Genomic DNA, 23,341 nt, shown 5'->3' with positions numbered 1-23,341 from the left:
ATATATGATGCGCAGGGCACCCGTACATAACACGCATATTTGTGTTGGCTGTTGGGGGGACGGGGGAGCCGAGTATGCAGTAGGCTATTCAAGTGTTGGTCTCACAAGTGTATCATAACTTATAAGCTATGTGTTTTATGTCAGGTGTGCAGCTATGTAAATGCCTCCTCCGCCCTCCGGAACCCCAGAGTTCGGTTGGCTGTGGCACTGATGTCCAGGTCTATGTGAGTGTTGAATTTTAGGTTAGTGGAGAGGTGGACACCAAGATACTTGTGTGTGCGTGTGGACTGATTCTAGTTCTGAAGTGTGATGGATGGGGTTGTGAGCTCTAGTGTTTTTTTTATTTTTCTATTTTTGGGGGTATTTCGTTGGGGATATACCCCAAGGGAGGAAGGCGGGGGTGGAGGGATGTGGCTGAGAGCAGTCTTTTGAGAGAGAGAGAGAGAGAGAGAGAGAGAGAGAGAGAGAGAGAGAGAGAGAGAGAGAGAGAGAGAGAGAGAGAGAGATTATAGAGAACACAGAGAAAATCACCACCCATGGTCCAGACTTGGTGGTCTGTCGTCAAAGTAACACTCAAAGTAACGGTGTTCAGGAGGACGCGAGTTCAATCCCCCCCCGGTGCCACCAAGGAGCTTTTTTTTCCGCCCCGAGTGTTCCCGCCCTGGTGCCACAGCTGGGATTTTTCAGCCGCCGCCCGTGGCAAAACTACCCACATGCTGTCCAGAAGACCACCTATCAACCCGGACTCTAGATTCTAGGATCAAAGATGAGCTCTGGGAGGGCAGCATGAGCCAATGCAAGATGGCGCCACTATAAACACTCGCCTGCGCCAGAACGGGCTGGGCCGACCATCAGGACCTACCGGAAAGAAGCCTTGGACCGACCATCAGGATCCACCGGGAAGAAGCCTACCGGCGCATAAGCGATGTAAAAAAAAAAAAAACTAAGTGATTTTACATTAATCAGAAGACTCCAAAACGTTGCATTTCTACTCTAGTTGATATTAAGTTGAAGGAAGTGACGGTCGAGCTTATTTTTGAAGGAGTCAATCGTGTTACACTGGACCACTGACGGTGGGAGCTTATTCCATTCTCGCACTACATCGTTGGTGAAGAAAAATTTGGTGCAGTCTGATTTTACTTGTCTACATCTGAGTTTTACGCCATTGTTCCTCGTGCGCAAAGTGTCATCGATCATAAACAATGTTGATCTGTCTACATTCGTGAAACCATTAAGTATTTTAAAACATTCGATCAGTTTTCCTCGGAGGCGACGTTTCTCAAGAGAGAACATGTTAAGGGTAGAAAGCCTTTCTTCGTAGGATTTGTTGCGCAAGGAAGGGATAATTTTCGTTGCCCGACGCTGAACACCTTCTAATTTAGCAATATCCTTTGCATGGTGGGAGACCAAAACTGTACCGCATATTCCAAGTGGGGTCTGACTAAACTGTTGTAGAGCGGAGTATTACATCTTTATTCTTAAATAAAAGTTTCTTTTAATGAAGCCCAACATTCTGTTCGCTTTATTTGCTGCATCGATGCATTGCTGTGAGAATTTGAGGTTTGACGCGATTTTGACCCCAAGTCCTTGACGCATTGAACGCTTTTGAGTTTAACGCCGCGCATTTCGTAATCAAACTTATTCCTCGTTCCAACTTGAAGGACCTGGCACTTGTCTACGTTAAAGGGCATCTCCCATCTATCCGACCAAGTTGAAATTTTGTGCAAATCCTCTTGGAGGCTTTGGTATCTTCGTCAGTGAGAACCGAGTTACCAATCTTTGTGTCGTCTGCAAATTTACTAATGCGGTTATTGAGTCCAACATCCACGTCGTTGATGTAAATAATGAAGAGCACTGGGCCAAGAACCGAGCCCTGAGGGACGCCACTAGTGACCGGCGCCCACTCTGAGTTAAATCCGTCAATCACTACTCGTTGTTTTCTGTTGCTCAACCAATTCGCGATCCATTGGTTTACCTGACCGTCAATACCTATTTGCTTTAATTTGTAAAGTAATTTATGATGCGGGACTTTATCAAACGCTTTCTGAAATCAAGATAGACTACGTCCAGTGATTTGGTTACGTCATAAACAGTGAAGAGGTCGTTATAAAAGGTTAATAGATTTGACAGGCAGGATCTTTTGTTTCGGAAGCCATGTTGTGAGTCCCCAATTAATGAGTGGCTTTCAAGGTAACTCACAATTTTGTCTCTAATTATGCCCTCAAGTAGCTTACCTACAACCGAAGTTAGACTAATGGGCCTGTAATTACCTGGTACTTTTTGTCTCCTTTCTTAAAATCGGTGTCACGTTAGCCTTTTTCCAATCTGAAGGGACAATGCCTTGTCGCAAGGACATATTGAATACGGTTGTGAGGGAGGAGAGTATTTCGCTCTTTGTTTCTTTCAGCAGAGTTGGATATACTTTATCAGGTCCAGGACTTTTATTTGTTTTAAGTGATTTGAGGGCTTTAAGGACTTCATCGGGTTTTATTTCAAAGTTAGACAATGCATGCTCGGGATTTACATTAGTACTGGTGTTGGTGGTGGGAGGACTGTTATTATTAAACACCGAGGAAAAGTAATTATTTAATAGGTTTGCAACGTGTTGGCTGTCAGTCACTAGTGCACCGTCGCTGTTTGTTAAAGGTCCAATTCCACTTCTGATCGCCTTTCTGTTGTTTATGTAACTGAAGAAGGATTTCGGATTATTTTACAGTTGGTGGCAATATTTTCTTTATATCTACGCTTTGCCTGATGCACTAATCTTTTACTCGTCGCCTTGCATCATTGTAAAGTCTAATGTTTTCAGGCGTGCTTTGGTCTTTCTTTAACCTGTAAGACAATTTTCTCCTTGACTGAGTGTTTAATTTCGCTATTAAACCACGGTGGACTTTATTAGTGTTAATTCGCTTCTCGCACAAGGGTACAAATGTGTCCTGCTGAGTGAGTAAGTGATTTTGAAGTTTAGCCAGGCGTCCTCTGCATTGCCGTCATCTGATAGTTGCATATCTATTAGTTTTCGTCGGATTTCTACGAAGTTGGCTCTTTGAAATTGGGCACCTTAACTTTATTTTCAGTCACCGATGTTTGAGCTCTAATGTCAACGCGCACTAGTTTATGGTCGCAGGAACCGAGGTGTTCTCCTACCGTGACATTACTGACTAGGTTATCTTGGGTCGCTATAACAAGGTCAAGTATGTTATTTTGTCGAGTTGGTTCAGAAACCATTTGGCTTAGATAATTTTCCTCTAGAAATTGATCATTCTATGGGACTCACCTTCTGCCCGACAGTGTCGCCCAGTCGATATGGGGAGGTTAAAGTCTCCTAGTATCAGTGAGTCGCTGTTATTAAGTGACTGCCTTAAGACGCTGTACATTTCAAGATCGCCATCAAGTGATTGCCCCGGAGGCCTGTAAGTGACAGATATATTTAAATTGACTTTTGCAATGTTTACTCGCACGCACAAATGTTCAACGTTACTGTTTCTTGGTGTTTTGTCAGTAGGTTGCAAGTAGCTTTTGACAAAGGCGACACCACCCTCTACGGTTTACACGATCATTGTTGAAGAATCTGTAGCCATCTATGTTGTATTCGGAACTTAAATCAATATTAGTGGTGTCGATAAATGTTTCGGTTATAGCAATTACGTCAAAGTTTTCTGTCAGAGCAAGACATCGCAGTTCATCAAACTTGTTTCTTAGGCTACGCGCATTGAAACTAAGGACTCTTAGGTTATCTTGAAGCTTGGTAATAGAGGTACTGGAGGGTTCAATGTTACGAGTCTGTTGCGGTGTATGGTGTCTATTACACAGGGGGGATGGAAGGACGTGGCTGAGAGTCGTTTTTGTTGTTCGGGCGTTACGTACGGCGTTGTTGAGGAGCCTTCCAAATGGGCTGCCCCGATGGGGGACAGGTGTATGCTCCTTGGAAAAAACTCTCTGGGCCGCCTAGAAATCGTTCCAGGCGTTAAAGAATTCGACGTCAAGCTCTCCGCAGAGTCTCTGCAGGCGTTTGAGGAGCTGAAGGCTACTGTAGAAGTCGCCCTCATCCCATGTCCGTGGTAGAATTCCTGAAATCATAATATTAGGATTTAGACTTATACTGCTGGATGAGCCTACGGTACTTGTCCAGCAGTTCCTCAACCGGTGGTGACGTCGTTTGTACCTGTGTGGAGAACAAAGAGTGAGTCATTAGAGGCCTCAGCGGAGACCTCGTCCAGGGCAGCTGTGATGTCGTCAACACCAGCTCCAGGATAACAGTAGTTACGCCTACGACGGGGGACTCTGCCACAGAATTCAACCACCTGATGGCGAATCATAGAGTCACCGACCAAGAAGGTGCTCTGTTCCTGAGAGAGAGAGAGAGAGAGAGAGAGAGAGAGAGAGAGAGAGAGAGAGAGAGAGAGAGAGAGAGAGAGAGAGAGAGAGAGAGCGCATACATGCCTTAAAAAAAGAAGACAAAACAGCCGTTCCTTCAGGCAGTCTCCACTCAGGCAATAAACTTTTTTACGGATTTATGCAACTTTTCTGCTTTGGGCAACGAAAACCACTCTTCCGTGAAGGTTCTTACTTCTTCCAACACCGTGGCACCTCTAACTTACGTTTCGGCACATCAGTGTTGATTGATTGATAGTTTATTGTTGCAGGTAAACAACAAGGGAGAAGGGAGGAACATGCCATCCCAACCCCCAGGCAGGACAGAGTGTGAGTATACAACTATTAATACATGTGTAGGTAGCACCATGAAACTAAAAAGATACAATGGTAGGAAGGAAAGCACAACAAGGGAGGGGGCGGTCCAGCGGCCAAGAGTGTCGACACCTCGGTAGCATTCCAAGGACTAATGACATATATAGGCTATATGCATATCCAGGTCTCTCAGGGGGGAACAGTTTGCCATGAAAAGAAAGAATAAAAATACTTCAGTAAGAAACTATTTACCTTACTCCTAAACAACTGCAGGTTCTCAGCATTCACAACATTATTAGGAAGCGAATTTCATAATTTAGCTATATAATTGTGGAAAATATCTCCTAGAAAATTGGGTGGTAGTGAATGAATGAAAATGCCAAATGATTTTTATATCAGGAAAACCTAGATAGAGTAGACTGGCAATGTATATATATATATATATAGTGTGTGTGTATATATATATATATATATATATATATATATATATATATATATATATATATATATATATATATATATATATATATATATATATATATATATATATATATATATATATATTTACGTGGCAGCCTATGGCGCCGGTAGGCTTTCTTGAGGGGCTTGGTTCGTCATGGCACAGGCAAGTGCTTTATAGCGGTGCCATCTTTTTTGGGCTCATGGTGACCCCCGGAGCTCGTTCTTGATTCACTTGGACGGTTTCCTCAAGACTCCGGGTTGGTGAGTGGTCTTCAGGACAGCATGTGGCCGAGATGTAAATAAATAAATAAATAAAAATACATACATAAAAACATACATATATATATCCTACATATTTATATGTTGATAAATGCTTACAAATTGAACATATATTCATAATTCTTATCATTGTTTCCTTTACCATTGTGCCATTCATCATCGTGTGTCCGCCAGCCTCGAGCCTGTCAAAGGTTGAGCCGGAAGCACGCGAGGACAATGGCACGACGTGACCGTGCCTCGCCGCTCTCCCCACGCAGGAATAATTAACAGGTGTATTTATTTTTGTAAAGTAGGATACTGTGCATCCGGCCTGTTACTAACCCACACCCGCAAAACGGGTCAAGGTGGAACACTGCTTGTTTGCCGCGCAACATGCGTCGTGATGCGCTACTTTCCCGGCCGTCCCGCAACAGTATAGCTAATGTATTGTGGCGGCCCGCAACAGGCGGGCCATCCTATGGCATATAGCCCGCGAGGGTTCGAGCCCCTCAAAACCAAACGAACGAACGAACGTGGCCCGCAAGATCGTGACCGCCATGTCGAACATCGGGGCGGGTCACGTGCATTAAAGTTAATAAGGCAGACATTACAGCGACTCCCGCGCTGGGCAGCGGTAAAGCCGGATGCAGTGCCGCTCTGGTTAGGTAACCTCAAATTTTCGTCACGATTTAGGTAACCTAGTTGCTTTTATGCAACATTTTTTTTAAAGGGCCATAACTTTTACCCCAATGGCCACAGAACCTTAGTTTTCTTTCAGCATATACACCAACCATCTAAGACTACAATGGGCAGGCTAAAGGAAACAAGAATAAAAAAATGTATTTTACTTACAATATAATACAGGAATAACTACGATTTTCTATATTTTTTTTAAAGACCTGATAATTATGAACACGAAAATGAGGTAGATGATCAAAATGAGGCACAGGGTCGATAATAAAATATCTTGCACTCGCTCCGTATGCGACAAAATCGAAATTTTCAGAAATTCCAGGAAAATTCCGAAAATTCCGAGAATTTTTGGAAATTTTTGAGAACTTCGGCGCCAGAAAACAGGGTGTTCCCGTCGGACTAGAAGAGCGACACGTTTTACCACCATCACAACTTGTCTCAACTGGACGCCGCCGCAGTAGAAATCTCGTAGTGGCAACCGCGGCTTGCACAGAACGAAAAAAGTGGGTTTTTGTGCGTCGCTTGTTGTCGAATCGCAACCTGGTTACCTATCCCGGGGTAGATGACGAGTTTGGGGAATAAATGATCGCAATTTATTTCTTGCTTTACACATCTTGCATCAACGACAAGAACAAAGTGAAAAATCGTGGCCAGTGGTTTCAATACAAAATTTGCGAGCATGGGGGTTTTCACTGAATAGCAAAACAAAGAAAATCATTTATAAATTAATGTTCAAATTCGCTTCTGGACGTAATAGATGATAGGTGATTTAGTGCTAGGTAATATTAGTAATATGGTTGGATGCCACAGTCATTAGCGAACAGAGTTGGGGCTAATGACCTCCAAGCTACGGAGCCCTCCATGATTATGTGTCGGGAAAATAAACATGGGTGGAGGTATCATTTATGTAGTAGTAGTAGTAGAAGCAGTAGTCATCAACATCATCATCATCATCATCATTATTTCGTATATAGATCTGCACAGTAGAGGGCTGAACATACAACATCAGGAATTATTTTCATTGTGCAGAAGTAAGTCAATCAAGTGGAATAAGATGATCAATTAAAAAAATAATCGCATGTTAAAGGGAAGGAACCTCCTTTACTAACGATATTGTCTTTGGCTTGATTGTATTGAAAAAATAATCAATACAAAGATACTGTATATTTAAAGGAATAAGAATAAAATATAAAAGATAAAGAACATCAGAACTATTAAGTGACATATTAACCACAGAAAAGAATAACAGCAAGCTAACACATATACACATTTACACACATAAAGATTGGCATTATTTTAGCTGGAACTAAAGAGTAAATATATGAAGATAAATTCCTATATGCAAAAAAGTAGTAGCAGTAGTAGTAGTAGTAGTAGTAGTAGTAGTAGTAGTAGTAGAAATTGACCCTCTTTTAGCCACTCTTCTGAACTCTTTTTTCATAGGGTCAGTGTTCAGCGGACTTTTTTTCCCCATTATTACTTTTCTTTTTGCCCTTGAGCTGCTTCCTTAGCTGTAAAAATATTATTATTATTACTACTACTACTACTACTACTACTACTACTACTACTACTATTATTATTACTACCACTACTACTACTACTTTTACTACTACTACTACTACTACTACTACTTCCAGTACTTTTGTTGTGAATCCCACACTCTTGCACAACTTAAGTTTGGCATCAACAAACAAACAAATATGTCTGAGAAAAAAATATATGAAGAAAAAACATTGATCGGTGAACCGGGCAGAAAAAGCGAGAGAAAGAGAAACGTAGAATGGTTAAAATGGGGTAAAAAAAATAAAAAAAAAGCTGAATTCGGGAAAAGCGACGTGACCTTATCCCTCCCTGGTCTCGTGTCGCCTCGGCCGTGTGTCCCCCTCTGGCTCTGTGTCATTCCGTGTCTGGCTGTTGCGTGCGGCCTTATTTTGCGTATAAGCGTAGTGAAAGGTGAATGCGGGGGCTGAGGGCTAGGGGAAGGGCGCAACAATCGATAAGGATAAAGAGGGGAGGAGGTATACTGGAGAGGAAGAGTAGAGAAATGGAAAGGAAGGCAATAAAGAAGAGAAAAAGGGAGAGGCGTGGAGGGATTTACCACCACGAAGACCCATCGCCATCACACTAAAATCCCTTATTGGAGAGGAAGAGAGGAGGAAAAGAAGAGGAATGGAGAGCCGCAATAAAGAAGAGGAGAAAAAGGGAGAAGGACGGAGGGATTTACCACCACGAAGACCCATCACCATCACACTAAAATCCCTAATTGGAGAGAAAGAGAGGAGGAAAAGAGGAATGGAGAGCCGCAATAAAGAAGAGGAGAAAAGGGAGAAGGACGGAGGGATTTTACTACCGAGAAGACCCATCACCATCACACTAAAATCCCTTAATGGAGAGGAAGAGAAGAGGAAGAGATGAAGAATGGAAAGAGAAGCAATAAAGAAGAGAAAAGGGGAGTTAAGGAAGGACTGAAGATCCTCCACCCATAACCAAAAACATCATCACCACCACCACGAAGACCCGTCACAACCACACTTAAAATTCCTTATTGGAAAGCAAGAGAAGGGGAATGGAAAGCAAAACAGTAAAGAAGAGAAAAAGGGAGAGTTAAGAAAGGATTTAGCGCCACGAAGACCCTATCTGCCCGCCCACACCCCTCCACGACACCCCCAGCACCACCACACCCACATCCCTGTCGACCACTCAACTCTCCTCTCACTTCGCCCTCACTCCACGCGCCGCTGGCACTCCATTCACGACCAGCACGCGCCTCTACCCGCGCTGGTGTGTTCTGTGTCCCTCTCCCTCCCTGTGTTGCATGTTCCCCCGTTGCTCTGTGCACCCCAAATGGCCCTGTGTTTTATGTTTTCCTGTAGCCCTGTGTTCCTTATGACCATGTGTCCCTCGTGATGCTGTGTTCCCCGTGTCCCCCCGGTGACCCTGTGTTCCCCCCGTGCCGCTCTGAAGTTGTTAACCCCGTGGCCCTGTGTAGCGTGTTCCCCTAAACCCTGTGTTCCCATCCGACGTGAGTACCCCCGAGTCCCTGTGTCCACCAGTAGCCCTCTATAGGTGTTAACCCCGTAGCGTTGTGCCTCCCGTGGTGCTTTATCCCCCGTGGCTCTGTATAGCGTGTCCTCCGTGGCTTCATATTCTTCCCGTAGCTCTGCGTCCCCGTGGCCCTGTGTCCTACCAATGGCACTGTATATGTTCCCCTGTGTCCCCCGTGGAATCGTGTCCCTCCAGTGGTTGCGTGTCCGCGTGTTGCCCTGTGACCCCAGTGTCCCTCTTTTCGTGAAGGTCAGCCTCCATAGGCATCCCCGACAGGTTCCGTGGGTGAAAACGCGTCTTTTTTATGTTCCTACCTGTCGACTCCCCTAATTATCTATAGACCTGTAACTTTCTACCACTTATTTCCCTGTCTCTCTCCCCATACTTGTCGGCCTAGACCTATCTTCCTAACCTTTTGTATGTTTTTAAGAAATGACCCACGTTCCAGAGTCTCTCCTATTATTACCTACATCAAGGAGCAAAAAGAAAATACAGTCACTGAGCTGTTTCTATTATTTTCAACCCTGAACGCATCATCTCAGCCACTTTCTACTGGTTTATGATTGTCTAACCGAGTAGAGGAGGGGGAGGAGGAGGAGGAGGAGGCTGGTAATGATGGTCGGCTTCCAAGGTCTCGTCGAGATGGTAGCGTTGGCTTGCTAATGAAAGGTAAGTAAAGACGGGTGTTTGGCGGAGATGAAAGTGAGAGAGAGAAAGAGAGAAAGAGATGCGTGCCGCCTGAACATGAAACTGCAGAAGAAAAAAAACATAAGAAAAATATATAGTAAATAACAACGGCAGAAATGATAAGAAAATGAAGGTGTGAAACTAAAACCAAATACGAAATAAGAAAGGTATTTGTTAATTAAATTTCTGCTTACGTCACGGCCTCTATGTTGGAGAGATAGATAGATAGACAGGCAGCAAGACAGACAGACAGATAGATAGGCAGAGAGGCAAAAGAGATAGGTAAGACGGTGGATAGAAAGATGTATAGCTAAATAAATGCAGGCAGATAGATAGATGAGTAAATAGACAGATAGATAGATAGACAGAGAGACAGAAGAGATCGACAGCTACAAAGATGAATAGACGATTAAGTACAGGTACGATAGACTTAGCTAAACAGATGCACAGACAGAAAGGTAGGCAAGTGGAGACATAGGTCATTGCAAGTGAATGGTGAAAATAGCAACATATAAGGAATGATAAATAAATATAAATAGACAGATAGATAGATAGATAGATAGATAGATAGATAGATAGATAGATAGATAGGCAGATATTCAGATTGTCAGCTAGAAAGACATCCAGATAGATTAAACAAATACAGACAAAGATAGATAGATAGATAGATAAAGAGAGAGAGAGAGAGAGAGAGAGAGAGAGAGAGAGAGAGAGAGAGAGAGAGAGAGAGAGAGAGAGAGAGAGAGAGAGAGAGAGAGAGAGAGAGAGAGAGAGAGAGAGAGAGAGAGAGAGAGAGAGAGAGAGAGAGAGAGAGAGAGAGAGAGAGAGAGAGAGAGAGAGAGAGAGAGAGAGCGTGTATGTGTGTGTGTGTGAGTGAGTGAGTTAGGGCGGGAAGGTCAGGGGGATAAATGACAAGACAATAGAGAACAGACGACTAGCAACAGAAGAAGAGATCATGATTCGGGCGTGCAACTGTGCTTATTATGATCCGAACTGCCTCGCTTCGTGTTACGCCAGGAGTGAAGGAAGGACCGAAACTGGAAAGAAGGTTGGATATATATGAGTCAAAATGTAGCTATAAGCATTTTGAACCTTTAAAAAGTTGTAAAGTTAGAGGAATGAAGGATGAAGTCTTACGCGAACGCACGCTTTCTTTATGCATGAGTAGAGGTTAGTTAAGTTGGATATGAATCAAAATATAGCTATAAGCATTTTGAAAGAAGGTGTCAGGATGTAAAAAGTTGTAAAGTTAGAGGAATGAAGGATGAAGTCTTACGCGAACGCACGCTTTGTTTATGCATGAGTGGAGGTTAGTTAAGCATCAAGGTGTAACTAGATGGAGAAAGAAAGGACATGGCAAATTGAGGGATAGTTGAATGCAGAAGAAAAGATGTCAGGGCTATAAAGGGAGGAAAAGACAGAGGAATGGAGATTTTGAAGCCTTAGTCGAACTCTCCAAGCATGAATAGAGCTTGGTTATGAATTAAAGTGTAGCTGGATGCAGGAAAAAAGGAGCTGTCTAGAAATATATAAATGGTGGAAAATCTGGGAGAGTGAAGGATGATCTATTTCTAACGCAAGTTCTATTCCTGTATTAGCAGAGTTATGGCATGTAAGGTGTAGCTGGATGTAGAAAGAACGAAGGTGTCAGGGATAGAAGTGGTGGAAGAGATAGAGAAATAGTGGATATTAAGAAGTCTTGGTCGAACGGGCTCTCTTTTCATGAATGCGTAGAGGTTAGGTGTAAGGTGTAGAATTAGGACTTATACATGAAAAGAGGTTACGTATGGATCAAGATGTACCTGGATGTTAAAAAAAGAGATGCCAAGGATATTAAAAGTGAAGATAAAAGAATGGAGATTATATAAAGTACTCGAACGCACGTGGTTTTCTCCTCCTCGTGTTCGGCTAAACCATCCTCGTGTGTGTTTACAATGCAGGAGGAATGACCAGCAGGAATCGCCCCTTCAGGCTCTCTCTATATATGCGTGTTTGAGTAACCTCGTTCGGTATCTAGGGCGACCATTGACCATCGACCTTCAAGCAATGCAATGTTTATAGATGGGGATTGCTATATATATACGTTAATTCGTTTCTCAAGGTTTGTGGTTAGCTTCTGAGTTTACGAGCGAGTCAGGTGCTGCGGGCTGGATAGGGACTCGAGGCTGAGGTAATGGTCTTGAATAGGGACTCGAGGCTGAGGTGGTGGTGTTGGAGTGGGCCCGGCTAGGCGTTCTCCTCTCCCGGTACAGGTTTCTAATCACACAGCTTCATAGAAAAGGCGTGACCGTCCTTGACTCATCCTTCTGCGTCTCCTCCTCCTGCTTCTCCTCCTCTTCCTTTGCTTCGTCCTACGCCTGATAATGATACAACCCAGCGTCCGCCTTAGCTCCAGACCTCCCAAACCCCTACTCATCTACTCCTCCTACTACTACTACCACCACACCACCATTACTACTTCTACCACTCCTGCTGCTCCTGCTACGTATAGGTGATGCTGCTGCTACTAATGCCGTGTCCCAGTATACCGAGGCATATTCCATGATAGCGATAATAACCTACACGTGGCCACCTGTTACGGAAGTGCTATAATGACTAATTAGCAAACTTAATATCCTTGAAATCGCGGAGCTTTTCAACAAAGCCTCGTTCTGACGGTCCTTAACCCCGGCGCCTGGCGTAAAACAGTCGCACGACATTCACCTTGGCTCACACAACTGTTATCAAGGCGAGAATGTTATTGTCTCAAGGCTAATATCGACCCGCGTTGCAGCAGAAGTGTGGCGGAGGGGTGCAGGGGAAGGGACAAAGGAGGGAGGCAATGCTCTTCCGCGAATCGGCTTCCAGTTCTGGCCATCCACCGTTGCATTCCACCTGCACGCCCTTCTGACCCTCCTATCCCCCTTCCCTTCATTATACGCACGATGCGATATTTTTTTGTGTGACTTTTCAGGTTCGCTCCATTCGCCTCTTTCGCTCAAGTTCTTTCTTTCCATTTACCTTATCTATCATTGGGAAAGAAATATTTCACCGTCAATTTTTGTTTCTCTTTATTATTGTGCATATTTTACTTAGGGAATACTAGTGCGAGTGTAGGTAAGTCAAACCGTCATTCCAAGAAGAATCTTCTCAGCTTTCCCGGTACTGTCTTCTTTCCGCAGTCCCTTATTTCCGAGGCATCAGAGTACACTGAACCTTTGTCTGATCTTTTGCATAACCCTTTGTAAAAGGTTTATCAACTATGTGTTTAATTATGTCAAGGAATATCTCTCCAGCCCTGATTGTCCTTTAATCTTTGTTCTAAGGACTGACGCTCCCAACCATGGTCCTGGTGGCGTTCTGACGGTGTTAGTAAAATGGCTGCTGACGCGGAGGTTTCGTTGAAATCAACCGTCAGTAACTAAGTTTTAATCTTCAATGTTTTTCTTTCCCTCCTTAGCACCGCAACGTCCTTCAGACAAAGGAAAACCATGACGTTGAATCTGAACTTCCTGCGCAGCGTGGGTTTTAACCTGCTGGCGGTGGGGGTGCTGCCGCTGCTGCGTCTGCTGCTGGGGGCTGTTCTCCGCCTCGCCCCGCCCACTGACTTCCAGCCGCCGGCATATCTCCACGAACAGTATGACTTCGTCGTCGGTAAGCACGTCTGCGGCGGGCTAGCAACACTCAAGTACACTTACGACTCATAGTTATCATGATGTTCTGTGTTGGGAGACAATAATGTGGTCTAATCAGTCTATCTGCAATACAATAACAATCACTATAGCAGAGTATTGCGTGGCGTTGCAGTGGGCGGTGGATCCGCGGGCAGCGTGCTGGCGTCGCGGCTGTCTGAGGAGGCAGCGTGGCGTGTCTTGTTGGTGGAGACTGGACCTCCGCAGCCGCCAGACACCTTCGTTCCAGCCTTCTCCGTCCTACAGTACCTGCCCGGCTACCCGAATCTATTCCGATATGAGACGATCCCGCAGCAGAATGCTCTCATAAATAGCGTTGGCCAGGTGAAACACGTTAAACACATTACAAACACAAGTTTCGTCTTTCCATTCTGTCACAAAGTCAGGTTTCCGTTCCTAATTCACATCACGAATGATGCGAAGTGTTACCAGCTGCCCCTCTCCTCTCAGGCGGCGGTGCTGCTTTCGGGGCGGGTGCTGGGCGGCAGCTCCTCGGTGAACGGCATGCTGTACAGCCGCGGCAACAAGAGAGACTACGACGGCTGGGAGGCCCTCGGGAACCCTGGCTGGGGCTACGAGTCGGTCCTGCCCTACTTCATCAAATCGGAGGACCTCCAAAACAGGCCTCCACCCGAATCAGGTTAGACTCTCTTCTGTTCTTATGTCCTACTTTAGTCCTCCCTTCCCTCCTTCACTCACTCTGCCCTGCATGAGTGTCAAAGCCATGGCCCACAAGTTACATTCCGACAAAAAGACAACCGTGACAAGTGTGACCAGATTTTCACAGCCACTCATTCTCAGGCCATTCACACTCTTGTCCAGATATGTTTCGCACTGATTTATTTATCTGTAAGACCGCATTACCGTATCTCTAAGACCGTATCTGTAAGACCGTAGGCCGTATTTACAAGTCAAACCCGAGAAGTTTCGGGTCCTTACAGAGTAATTCACCCCGACCTTTGTAGGGACCCGAAACTTCTCGGGTTTGACTTGTAATACGGTCCTGTTGTATTAGAAACGTTTAGCCGACTTCAGGGTTCGAAAAAAATCAGATACAGAAACTGATTAAGGAAGTATTTGATGCAGGGGGAAAATTATTATACTTCTTATAATGAACTAAGTCAAAATATACGAGACCATGGAACACACTCGTATAGGGGTTCTTCTTTTTTTTTCCTGCCATCTCATGTCATTACTTCCTTGGATTTGTTTGCTCTCTTCCGGCAGAGCGCTTCCACGGGAGCGGCGGGCCCCTCGGCGTGACGCAGATCCCGCCGATGCCCATGAGCCGCCAGTTCGTGCTGGCAGGGCAGCAGCTCGGCTACAAAGTCATCGACCCCGCTGGCCCCGAGCAGCTCGGTAAGTGGTTCTCCTGCATGGTGTCTACTGCTTATGCTTGCTCTTGCACATATAGGAGCTGCCTTGTAGACCTACCGGCCTCTTGCACACTCATTAGGTTCTTTTGTTCTTATGTTCTTATATCACGGCAGCCACTTAAAATAAATTTCGCCCGCTCCCCTAACGGGCTGGGGCCGTCCACCAAGCCCCTCAAGGGAGTCTACCAACACTATGGACAGAACATATAAAAAGTTATTCTGTTATACAGACAAATTCTAACAAAGTCGTGCGGATCACTTTCCAAGTTAACACACACACACACACACACACACACACACACACACACACACACACGGAGTAAAACAAAAGTCTGGACACGTTCAAGACACAAAAAAGGTACCATAAATCAGGCGCAACTGCTGTTGCACATGCAGAAACTTGCAAAAGGTTATCAATAATTTCAATGGCGGAAGTATCTTGTAGGCATATTGTAAGCGGAGTGTGAATGACATTGTGTTATGATGAAGGTGCATTACGATGACTCTCTCTCTCTCTCTCTCTCTCTCTCTCTCTCTCTCACCATCTTCCATTTCGGGCGTGGCCGCGGCCCTTCAGGTTTCCCCTTCATGGACGCCTTCACCATCCGCGGCGGGATGCGGAGCAGCACGGCGGACGCGTTCCTGCGGCCCGCTGCCTCACGCCCCAACCTGCACGTGCTGCACTCGGCCACCGTGACGCAAGTAAGTCTGCGAAATGACAGGTTTTGCAGATTATTTTATATCGCACCCGCAGAGCTTTTTATCAACAGTATTGCTCAATGTTTTGGTAGAGGAACTGTTTCGTAACTGCCTCTGGTGTATATAACATTTTGCGATCGTGCAATACAATGGTCTAAAGGTCACAAAGGAAGAAGCGCATTACCAAGCTGATACACACCCTTGGGGCTCCTGCACGTGTAAGGTCCACCTCCTGAGAACCATCCTCCCTCCCCCCCCTTATGGTACCCAGACTAGTGCTGCGGCGGGAGTCGAATTGGGAAGTGTTGCCTCCACGGGATGCAGCAACGCCTGACCTACTCACTAACTAAGGACTTCCTGTAACACAGGAAGAGGGTGTGAGAGTCCGTCCATCTGTCTCCACTCCGCTTGAGGATCGAATTAAGAAATTAAATGTACTGGTTATACAAAATAGACAGACCAATCAATGGACGCCAGTTTCGTCATGTGATCCCTACTCTAGAAATGTTCGGTAGTATCGGTATAGGTATTGGTAGCATCGGCCTTTATTTGTGGTATCGGTATCGATATCGGAAGGTGAAATTATGGCCGATAGTCCGATATTTTTCTGGCTTATTTATTATATGATCCAAGACTTTTTACTTACTCTCAACTTTCAAGATCATCCAATTATAGTTATTCTCAAATTCCCTTATTCTAATGTTAAAATACAAGTCATTTTATACTTTTATAATCTTACAGATATGTAGTCCAAATAAAAACTATCGGTATCGGTATAGGCAAAATATCGGCTATTTGTTAGTATCGGAGTATTGGTATCGGTTGAAAAGTGGGCATCGGTATCGGTATCGGTATCGTGGTGCTGCTGGAGCCGTACGCGCAGACACTTTCGGCCCTCAACAAATATTTCCAAAGGCCACGAAGGAGATTAGTCGGGTCCTCATGAGTGCTTTTAACGTTCATGGTGCAGAAGCCTTGTCAAACTATTACTAGACTCATAAAACAACCCACGGAAATACCCACAACCTCTACGAAAACCTAACAAAACCTGGGTGTATAAGCCCCGAAATGTTTGAGAATATGGGGCCAGGAGTGGACGCCTCTGAAGTTCGTGGCTGATCCTGTCAAGACTCGTAAGAAAAGGTGCGTGCATGTTCGTTATAGATCCGCGCTCATTGGCGGGGTCGGCCGTGACTGCGGTTGGAGCACAAGGGAAGGTGTCCACTGGTGCATGCTCTCAACTTGCGCTTTTGTGTGTGTGTGTTTTGTTTCGTTTTCTGTTTATTTTTCCCTTGCGTTATTTCCTCTTCTGTAAAAAAACCAAAATTGCTGCCGGTGACAATGATGCTGATAACCGTGATGGTGATAAAGACGGTGGTGATAATGATGCCATAGTAAGAACTCTGAAAGCGAGTATGACACCGGGCAAGGAACAAGATCAACGTGCAGCACATACTAAGGTTTGGCGCTCAGTGTTTATAGTCTATACGAGAAGAGTCCAGTTTTCAAAGGCTAACCCCATCCATGTAAAATTTGTACTCTAAAAGCATTATTGGCGAAGTAGACGTGTCGGCTCCCAGGGGTCAGCGTGCTTAGGCCTCTCCGGTGTGCTAGATGCTTCAACTTTTGGTAGCTCGAGCGCTTCTTGTACGGCTGAGTTCCTTTGGCTGTAACAAGAGTAGCAGTGCTTGCCGTTGAGACGCTGATGCCCCTTTGATTGCATTTGCACCAGAGAAGCTACTGATGTTTATTTTGGAGAACTTTCATCATCGTCTAACGCAATTTCCTTGTGCTGTTGCTGTCCTTCGATTTGATAAGAGTGGCCCTGCTTCGACTCCCACTGTGAGACGCTAATAGGCTGAACAAAAGTACATACATTAGCTTTACATCACAGTAGAAAATCTCAGTGGAGTTTGTGAAACATTCTTCATTGTTTGACCTTGAAACTTTTTGGACGAGACGCAACGACGAATTCTAGCTTTTGCTCTTTTTTTTCCGCGGGGGGAGGGAGGGACGAGGAGGAGGAAGTGTGCTTTGGGAGACGCTGATTTCAGCATGTGGCATTGAGGAAGAAGTTTTATATAAGTGTTTCAAGTATCAGGGGAGCTTGAGTTTTTACCACAGTGAATACGGATATCAGACTCGATGTTATAGTGATAAATGCCACACTAACCGAACCTCTACACCACCGTCTCTTGCTCTTTCAGATCCTCTTCGACAAAAAGCGGCGAGCGAAAGGCGTCCTCCTGGAACACAAGGGCAAGGTAGGACGATGCGAGGCCTTCCGTCAACTCTGCTCCACGTTCCCGAGATTTCGCAGCATCGGTCTTTTCGATAGGAGAGAGATAAAGTTGTTACAAACGAAGCCTGATCAGTTCATCTTTTTAGACATCACAAAGTCTAGATTGGCACGCAAGTTATATCAAGACAGCCAAGTATCACGAGTACATATACATAAACACACACACGCATAAATCTAGTAGAAGTATTATTATTATTATTATTATTATTATTATTATTATTATTATTATTATTATTATTATTATTATTATTATTATTATTATTAGCAGTAGTAGTAGTAGTAGTAGTAGTAGTAGTAGTAGTAGTAGTAGTAGTAGTAGTAGTAGTAGTAGTAGTAGTAGTAGTAGTAGTAGTAGTAGTAGTAGAATAGTGGTAACCGTAGTAGTAGCAGAAGCAGCAAAAAACATTATCGCCGCCGAGGTGACCTTACTGCCCCCCTCAGGAAGTCCACGTGGCGGCGCGGCGCGAGGTGGTGCTGTCGGCGGGGGCGCTCGGCTCCCCCCACCTGCTGCTGCTGTCCGGCGTGGGGCCGAGCCAGCACCTGCGGGAGCACAAGGTGAGGCGCTTCAGTAGGTACGGACTGGGTAATGTGGTGGGTCACGAGCTTAAAGAGAGACTCCCTTGTGTGGTTTCGGTTTCACATAAATGGCCTTGTAAAACTACTACCTCAGACTGATAGGGTCGTGTTATTAAACATTTCGGCGCACCAGTACACATATTTGACAAGGCTTTCGTAGGATTTTGGGCATTTCCAGGGGTGGTTTTATGACCCTGATGGAAGTCTGACTGTTCTCCTGTACTGTGAACCTAAAAACACTCAGTATAACCAGATTGATCTCCTTTTCGGCCTTTGAAACTAATTGATGTAAGGTGCGGAAGCGTCTGAGAATACCGACTTTCGAATCTGTAAATAATAGGAGGTTGGGCGGTTGAGTCACATGGTGTGGCTCAAGGGAAACCTTCCTTTGTGGTTCTGATTAATCTTACGCTTTTTTATCTGATACTTTTCAACAGTTATTACAAATTCAAAAGATAGAAGCACTGGAAGAGGCCAGCCGATATACACGAGGCAGGGCAGCAAAAAAATTATAATAGTAAAATAAAATAAATAAATAAATAAATAAAAATAATATATAAATGAATAAATAAATAAAATAAATTAATATAAATCTGCCCCTCTTCTACTCGTACATTGCAGCACAACTTTTTCCCTATTTGGTTGATTTTTTCCCTGGACGGGTGGAGTGCATCAGACGAATCTTTATCTGCACCCACAGGTGAAGGTGGTGAGGCATCTGCCGGGCGTGGGCCAAAACCTGCACGACCACGTGTCCATCCTCGGCCTCACCTGGATCATTCCTCAGGCCGCGGGGGGCGACGCGCCCGCCCTGCCCTACACCCTCGAGGACTTCACGCACTACATCGAGAGCAGAGACGGTCAGTGACGCTCCTTCCCGAGTATTTACCACATTTTGAGGCAAACATGAGGCGATTCGTGGATATTCTTTATTGATTTCCCTCCAACAATGTATGATGTTTCATCGCGTTAATCAACAAGATGTCCTCGGCAGTCAATTCGCATGGCGTTGTTTGGATCGCACACAAACAACAAAGTTTGAGGTAGAATATAAACATTAATCATATGCATGAGTTGTACTGACTAACGTAAAAATACTTCATAAACATTACTGGCAAGAACCACTCACATTTTATTCAAAGATTGTGTTTTAGAAGCTTGTTCATAACCCGGAAGCCCAGGGAGTAGGTGAACATAGCGGGGAGCCACAGTCCATGGGTTGGGTGTACAGTGTACTAACTCGCGGCCGAGGAATAGAGAGGCTGGATGGCTTCAGGGCAGCACACCGCGTCGGGTTGACGAATGCCATCGTCACTACACGTAGCAGTTACTTACAATCAGGCCTGGAATGTAAAACCTTTTACTTCACCTCTAATCCACGCACGAAAAATTCCCACTTGGATCTGCAAGACCACTATGGATTTTTCTTTTTGCTTACAGATCCTAAGTAGCAATAATCAAATTCACTACGCATTGGAAACGAAAACATCAATAGTCTGAGAATATATATAATGAAGTAATTGGATGATTTTTAAAGGCTATGATAATTATATAATGAAATGTTGGTCTATGTCTAATAACGATACTTTGATTTTTTTTTTCATGAACTTAACAAGAGAGTTCTTACCTTATAAAATCATATTAATCGTAAATAACTAACTAGTGTGTGTGTATTTGTTTCTGTGTGTGTGTGTGTGTGTGTGTGTGTGTGTGTGTGTGTGTGTGTGTGTGTGTGTGTGTGTGTGTGTGTGTGTGTGTGTGTGTGTGTGTGCGTGTGTGTGTGTGTGTGTACAGGTGCCTTGGCGCGGCCCCCGGCGGACGTGCACAACGCCTGGGTCAAGGCCAGCCCGGGCGGTGACCCACTCTGGCCCGACATCCAGATGCTCTACATCGGTGTCACCTTCGCCCAGGACTACGGCATCTTCACCCCGGCTGCCTACAACCTCGATGCCTATGTGAGTGTGTCCTTCTCTCCATGGAGGACGTAAATTACTGTGCTGGGTCTTTCCTCCTGTTCGTTGGCTCTCCATTCATTTCCATTATGAAGACGATGTTTCAGTACGATTAAGGGGCGCTATTTAAGCGACTTTCTCACTCACTTCTTTTCTAGATTACTTGCATTTATTTTGCAAAAGCTTCCAACTTTATTAAAGAAAAATACTTTCAGGGGAAACAACTTACAATTCGCCCAGAATAGTTAAATAAAATAAATTTCCTGGAGAACAAAAAGGTTTTACTCCAACCTAAATACACTAAAACTTACATCGGAAACATATAAGGTTCAGTTTTGCCTTACAGAAGACGAAGAGTTACTTTGGTGAAGTGTTCGGCGCGAAGGGCTTCTCTATCAGACCCATCCTGCTGCACCCCAAGAGCCGCGGCTCCCTCACCCTCCGCTCCAGGGACCTGCGAGACCCGCCCGTGGTGGACCTAGCGTACCTCAGCCACCCCGACGATGTGGCGACGCTAGTGGACGGTGAGAAGCAAAGGGGGCGGGGCGGGACAGGCGTGATGCTGGGGAAGGGGGACAGGGTTAATTTTCTAGCTCATAGAACTGTATAACTGAGAGGGAGAATGAGCCAAGAAAGCATGAGAAGGGGTAGATATTAGTGATCCTCCCGCGCTGCACATAATCTACATCAGGGATAATGTGTCCAAGAGTATCATTCCAAGTTAGTTTACTAAGCTACACATGCCGCTTCCGCTCAGGCTGCTATCAACATACACAGGACCATGGAGGTAAGATCATGCATAGGGCCATGTGTTATGTTTGAGGTGGCACATTTTTGTTTCTCAATGGTGTGGACGGCAGCAGCCCTCTAGCGGTACACAGACGAAATCTCTCTCCCCTGACAGGCATCAAACTGGCCCTGGCCCTCGGCAACACCTCGGCGCTTCGTCATGACCTGGGCGCCACCTTCTTCGACAAGGTAACGTCTGGGCACGGAGTGATGGTGAGCAAAAAAAGTCAGGACGTGATGGGGTGTTGATGATTTCGTCTCAGTATTTCTTTTTGACTCCAGCGCCTTTTTTTTTTCACTCTTTTCATTCTTTTTTTTCGATGTTATTATGAAAGAAAAAATCTGGAAGTTTCTTTTGCAGTTAATCGTCAGGAATTGTCTTTTTCTGGCGTAACAGAAACAAATGGAAACTGTTTCGATATGGTGTAATATCCACTTCAAAAACGTCTTATCCCTTTGTAAAATATGCATGATTTCACAGCCAAACTTCACTCAAGATAAGTCCTCCCATACAGGAGAATTTAGTCAGCAACACTTTCATAATATTAAACAACACAATTCACAATATTAAATAGCATGTCCGCCGTAGCATCCTTCTCCGGTATGTCTCATTGCTTCATCACATTAGTCCACGACGTAATAATCACACAAAGAGGTCTGATATGCATTGAACACTCCAAATAATACTAACCTTTCCTCTGTTACGCCACTGATCTCTCCTTTAGCCCAGGACGTATGATACACATGAACTATACCCTTGCCTCCGCCTCTCAGCCCCTGCCAGAATGTGCCTCCAAGCCACGCGGGAGTGACGCCTACTGGAGTTGCTACGTCCGCCACATGTCTTCCACCTTCCTGCACCTCGGTGGCTCCTGCAAGATGGGGAACGACTCAGACCCCCTGGCTGTCGTGGACCATAGGCTCAGGTGTGTGTGTGTGTGTGTGTGTGTGTGTGTGTGTGTGTGTGTGTGTGTGTGTGTGTGTGTGTGTGTAAAATTATTATAACTGTCTTGGCCGTGTCACTGTATAATGCATGTTCGTTTTCTAAATTATAATGAGCCAGAGGGTGACAATTTCCCTCCTCACAGACAGAAAGTTAAGCGGTTGTTTTTTTGTTTTGTTTTTTGTTGTTGTTGTTGTGGTTGCTGTTATTGCCCTGTGACAGAGAAGATGATGATGATGATGGTGGTGGTAGTGGTGAAAGCGAAAACAAAATAATGCATTGGAGTTGATGGTGATGTGTATTGTGATGGTGGTGTGGTGTGGTGTGGTGTGGTATGGTGGTCTTTGGTGGTGGAGGTTGTGATGATGATGATGGTGGGGGGTGATAATGATGGTGATGATTGTGGGATAATGGTGTTGACAGTACGTGTGGTGTTGATTGCATGGTTATGAGGTATGAGTGGTGATGATGACAGTGATGCAAAATTTAGGACCGTTTTAATAATGATAGCGGTGGTGATGTTAATGATGGTGAAGATAGTGATCCAATCTTGCCTGAATGGATGGGTGTCTTGTATATGAAGATGGTGACTGCAAACACTCACCCTCTCCCTTTTTTCCTCCTCCCCAAAAACAAATTAGCAACACACACACACTCCTCATTCACCCTTTTCCTGCTCCCCCACAGCAAGTTAACAGAACACACACTCACTCACCCCCTCCTTTTCCTCCTACCCACAGCAAGTTAACAGGACATACACCCTTCCCTCCATTTCCTCCCACCCACAGCAAGTTAACTGGACATACACCCTTCCCTCCTTTTCCTCCTTCCCACAGCAAGTTAACTGGACATACACTCACCCCAGCCCCCTTTTCCTCCTCTCCCACAGGTGTATAACAGGACACTCACCCTCCCTCCCTTTTTTCCACCTCTCCAACAGTAACAGGAACAGTACAAAGACTCACCTTCCCACTCCTTTTCCTCCTCTCCCCAGCAGGCCAGCAGAACCCTCCCCCCCTCCCCCCACAACAGAACACACACTAACCCCCTTTTCCCCTCTTCACCCCCCCAGGGTCCGCGGGGTGTCCGGCCTACGCGTGGTGGACGCCTCCGTGATGCCTTTCATCACCTCGGGCAACACCAACGCGGCCGTCATCATGGTGGCCGAGCGCGCCGCAGACCTCATTAAGCAGCGGTGG

General features: G+C 45.1%; 1 protein-coding gene across 3 annotated transcripts in view; it reads left to right on the top strand.

Moving 5' to 3' along the window:
- The first annotated feature begins 8,704 nt into the window (after positions 1-8,704).
- LOC126982617 (glucose dehydrogenase [FAD, quinone]-like) overlaps positions 8,705-23,341 on the top strand; it is a 33,796-nt gene continuing 19,159 nt past the window's right edge. The window contains exons 1-14 of one of the 3 annotated variants that reach the window (XM_050834810.1): positions 8,709-8,883; positions 13,274-13,467; positions 13,621-13,829; positions 13,956-14,145; positions 14,733-14,864; positions 15,459-15,583; positions 17,788-17,844; positions 18,324-18,437; positions 19,159-19,318; positions 20,253-20,413; positions 20,757-20,934; positions 21,315-21,388; positions 21,974-22,125; positions 23,215-23,341. The exon at positions 23,215-23,341 is cut by the window's right edge and continues 575 nt beyond it. In XM_050834810.1, the coding sequence (XP_050690767.1) occupies positions 13,305-13,467; positions 13,621-13,829; positions 13,956-14,145; positions 14,733-14,864; positions 15,459-15,583; positions 17,788-17,844; positions 18,324-18,437; positions 19,159-19,318; positions 20,253-20,413; positions 20,757-20,934; positions 21,315-21,388; positions 21,974-22,125; positions 23,215-23,341 (1,842 nt within the window). In that variant the 5' untranslated portion in view covers positions 8,709-8,883; positions 13,274-13,304. Of the gene's footprint in view, positions 8,884-13,273; positions 13,468-13,620; positions 14,146-14,732; positions 14,865-15,458; positions 15,584-17,787; positions 17,845-18,323; positions 18,438-19,158; positions 19,319-20,252; positions 20,414-20,756; positions 20,935-21,314; positions 21,389-21,973; positions 22,126-23,214 lie in introns of all 3 variants that reach the window. The other 2 variants (XM_050834811.1, XM_050834809.1) reach the window with 2 other exon arrangements.

The sequence above is a fragment of the Eriocheir sinensis genome, chromosome 51 (assembly GCF_024679095.1).
Source record: "Eriocheir sinensis breed Jianghai 21 chromosome 51, ASM2467909v1, whole genome shotgun sequence".
NCBI lineage: Eukaryota > Metazoa > Arthropoda > Malacostraca > Decapoda > Varunidae > Eriocheir > Eriocheir sinensis.
This window is presented reverse-complemented; position numbering and strand designations above follow the sequence as displayed.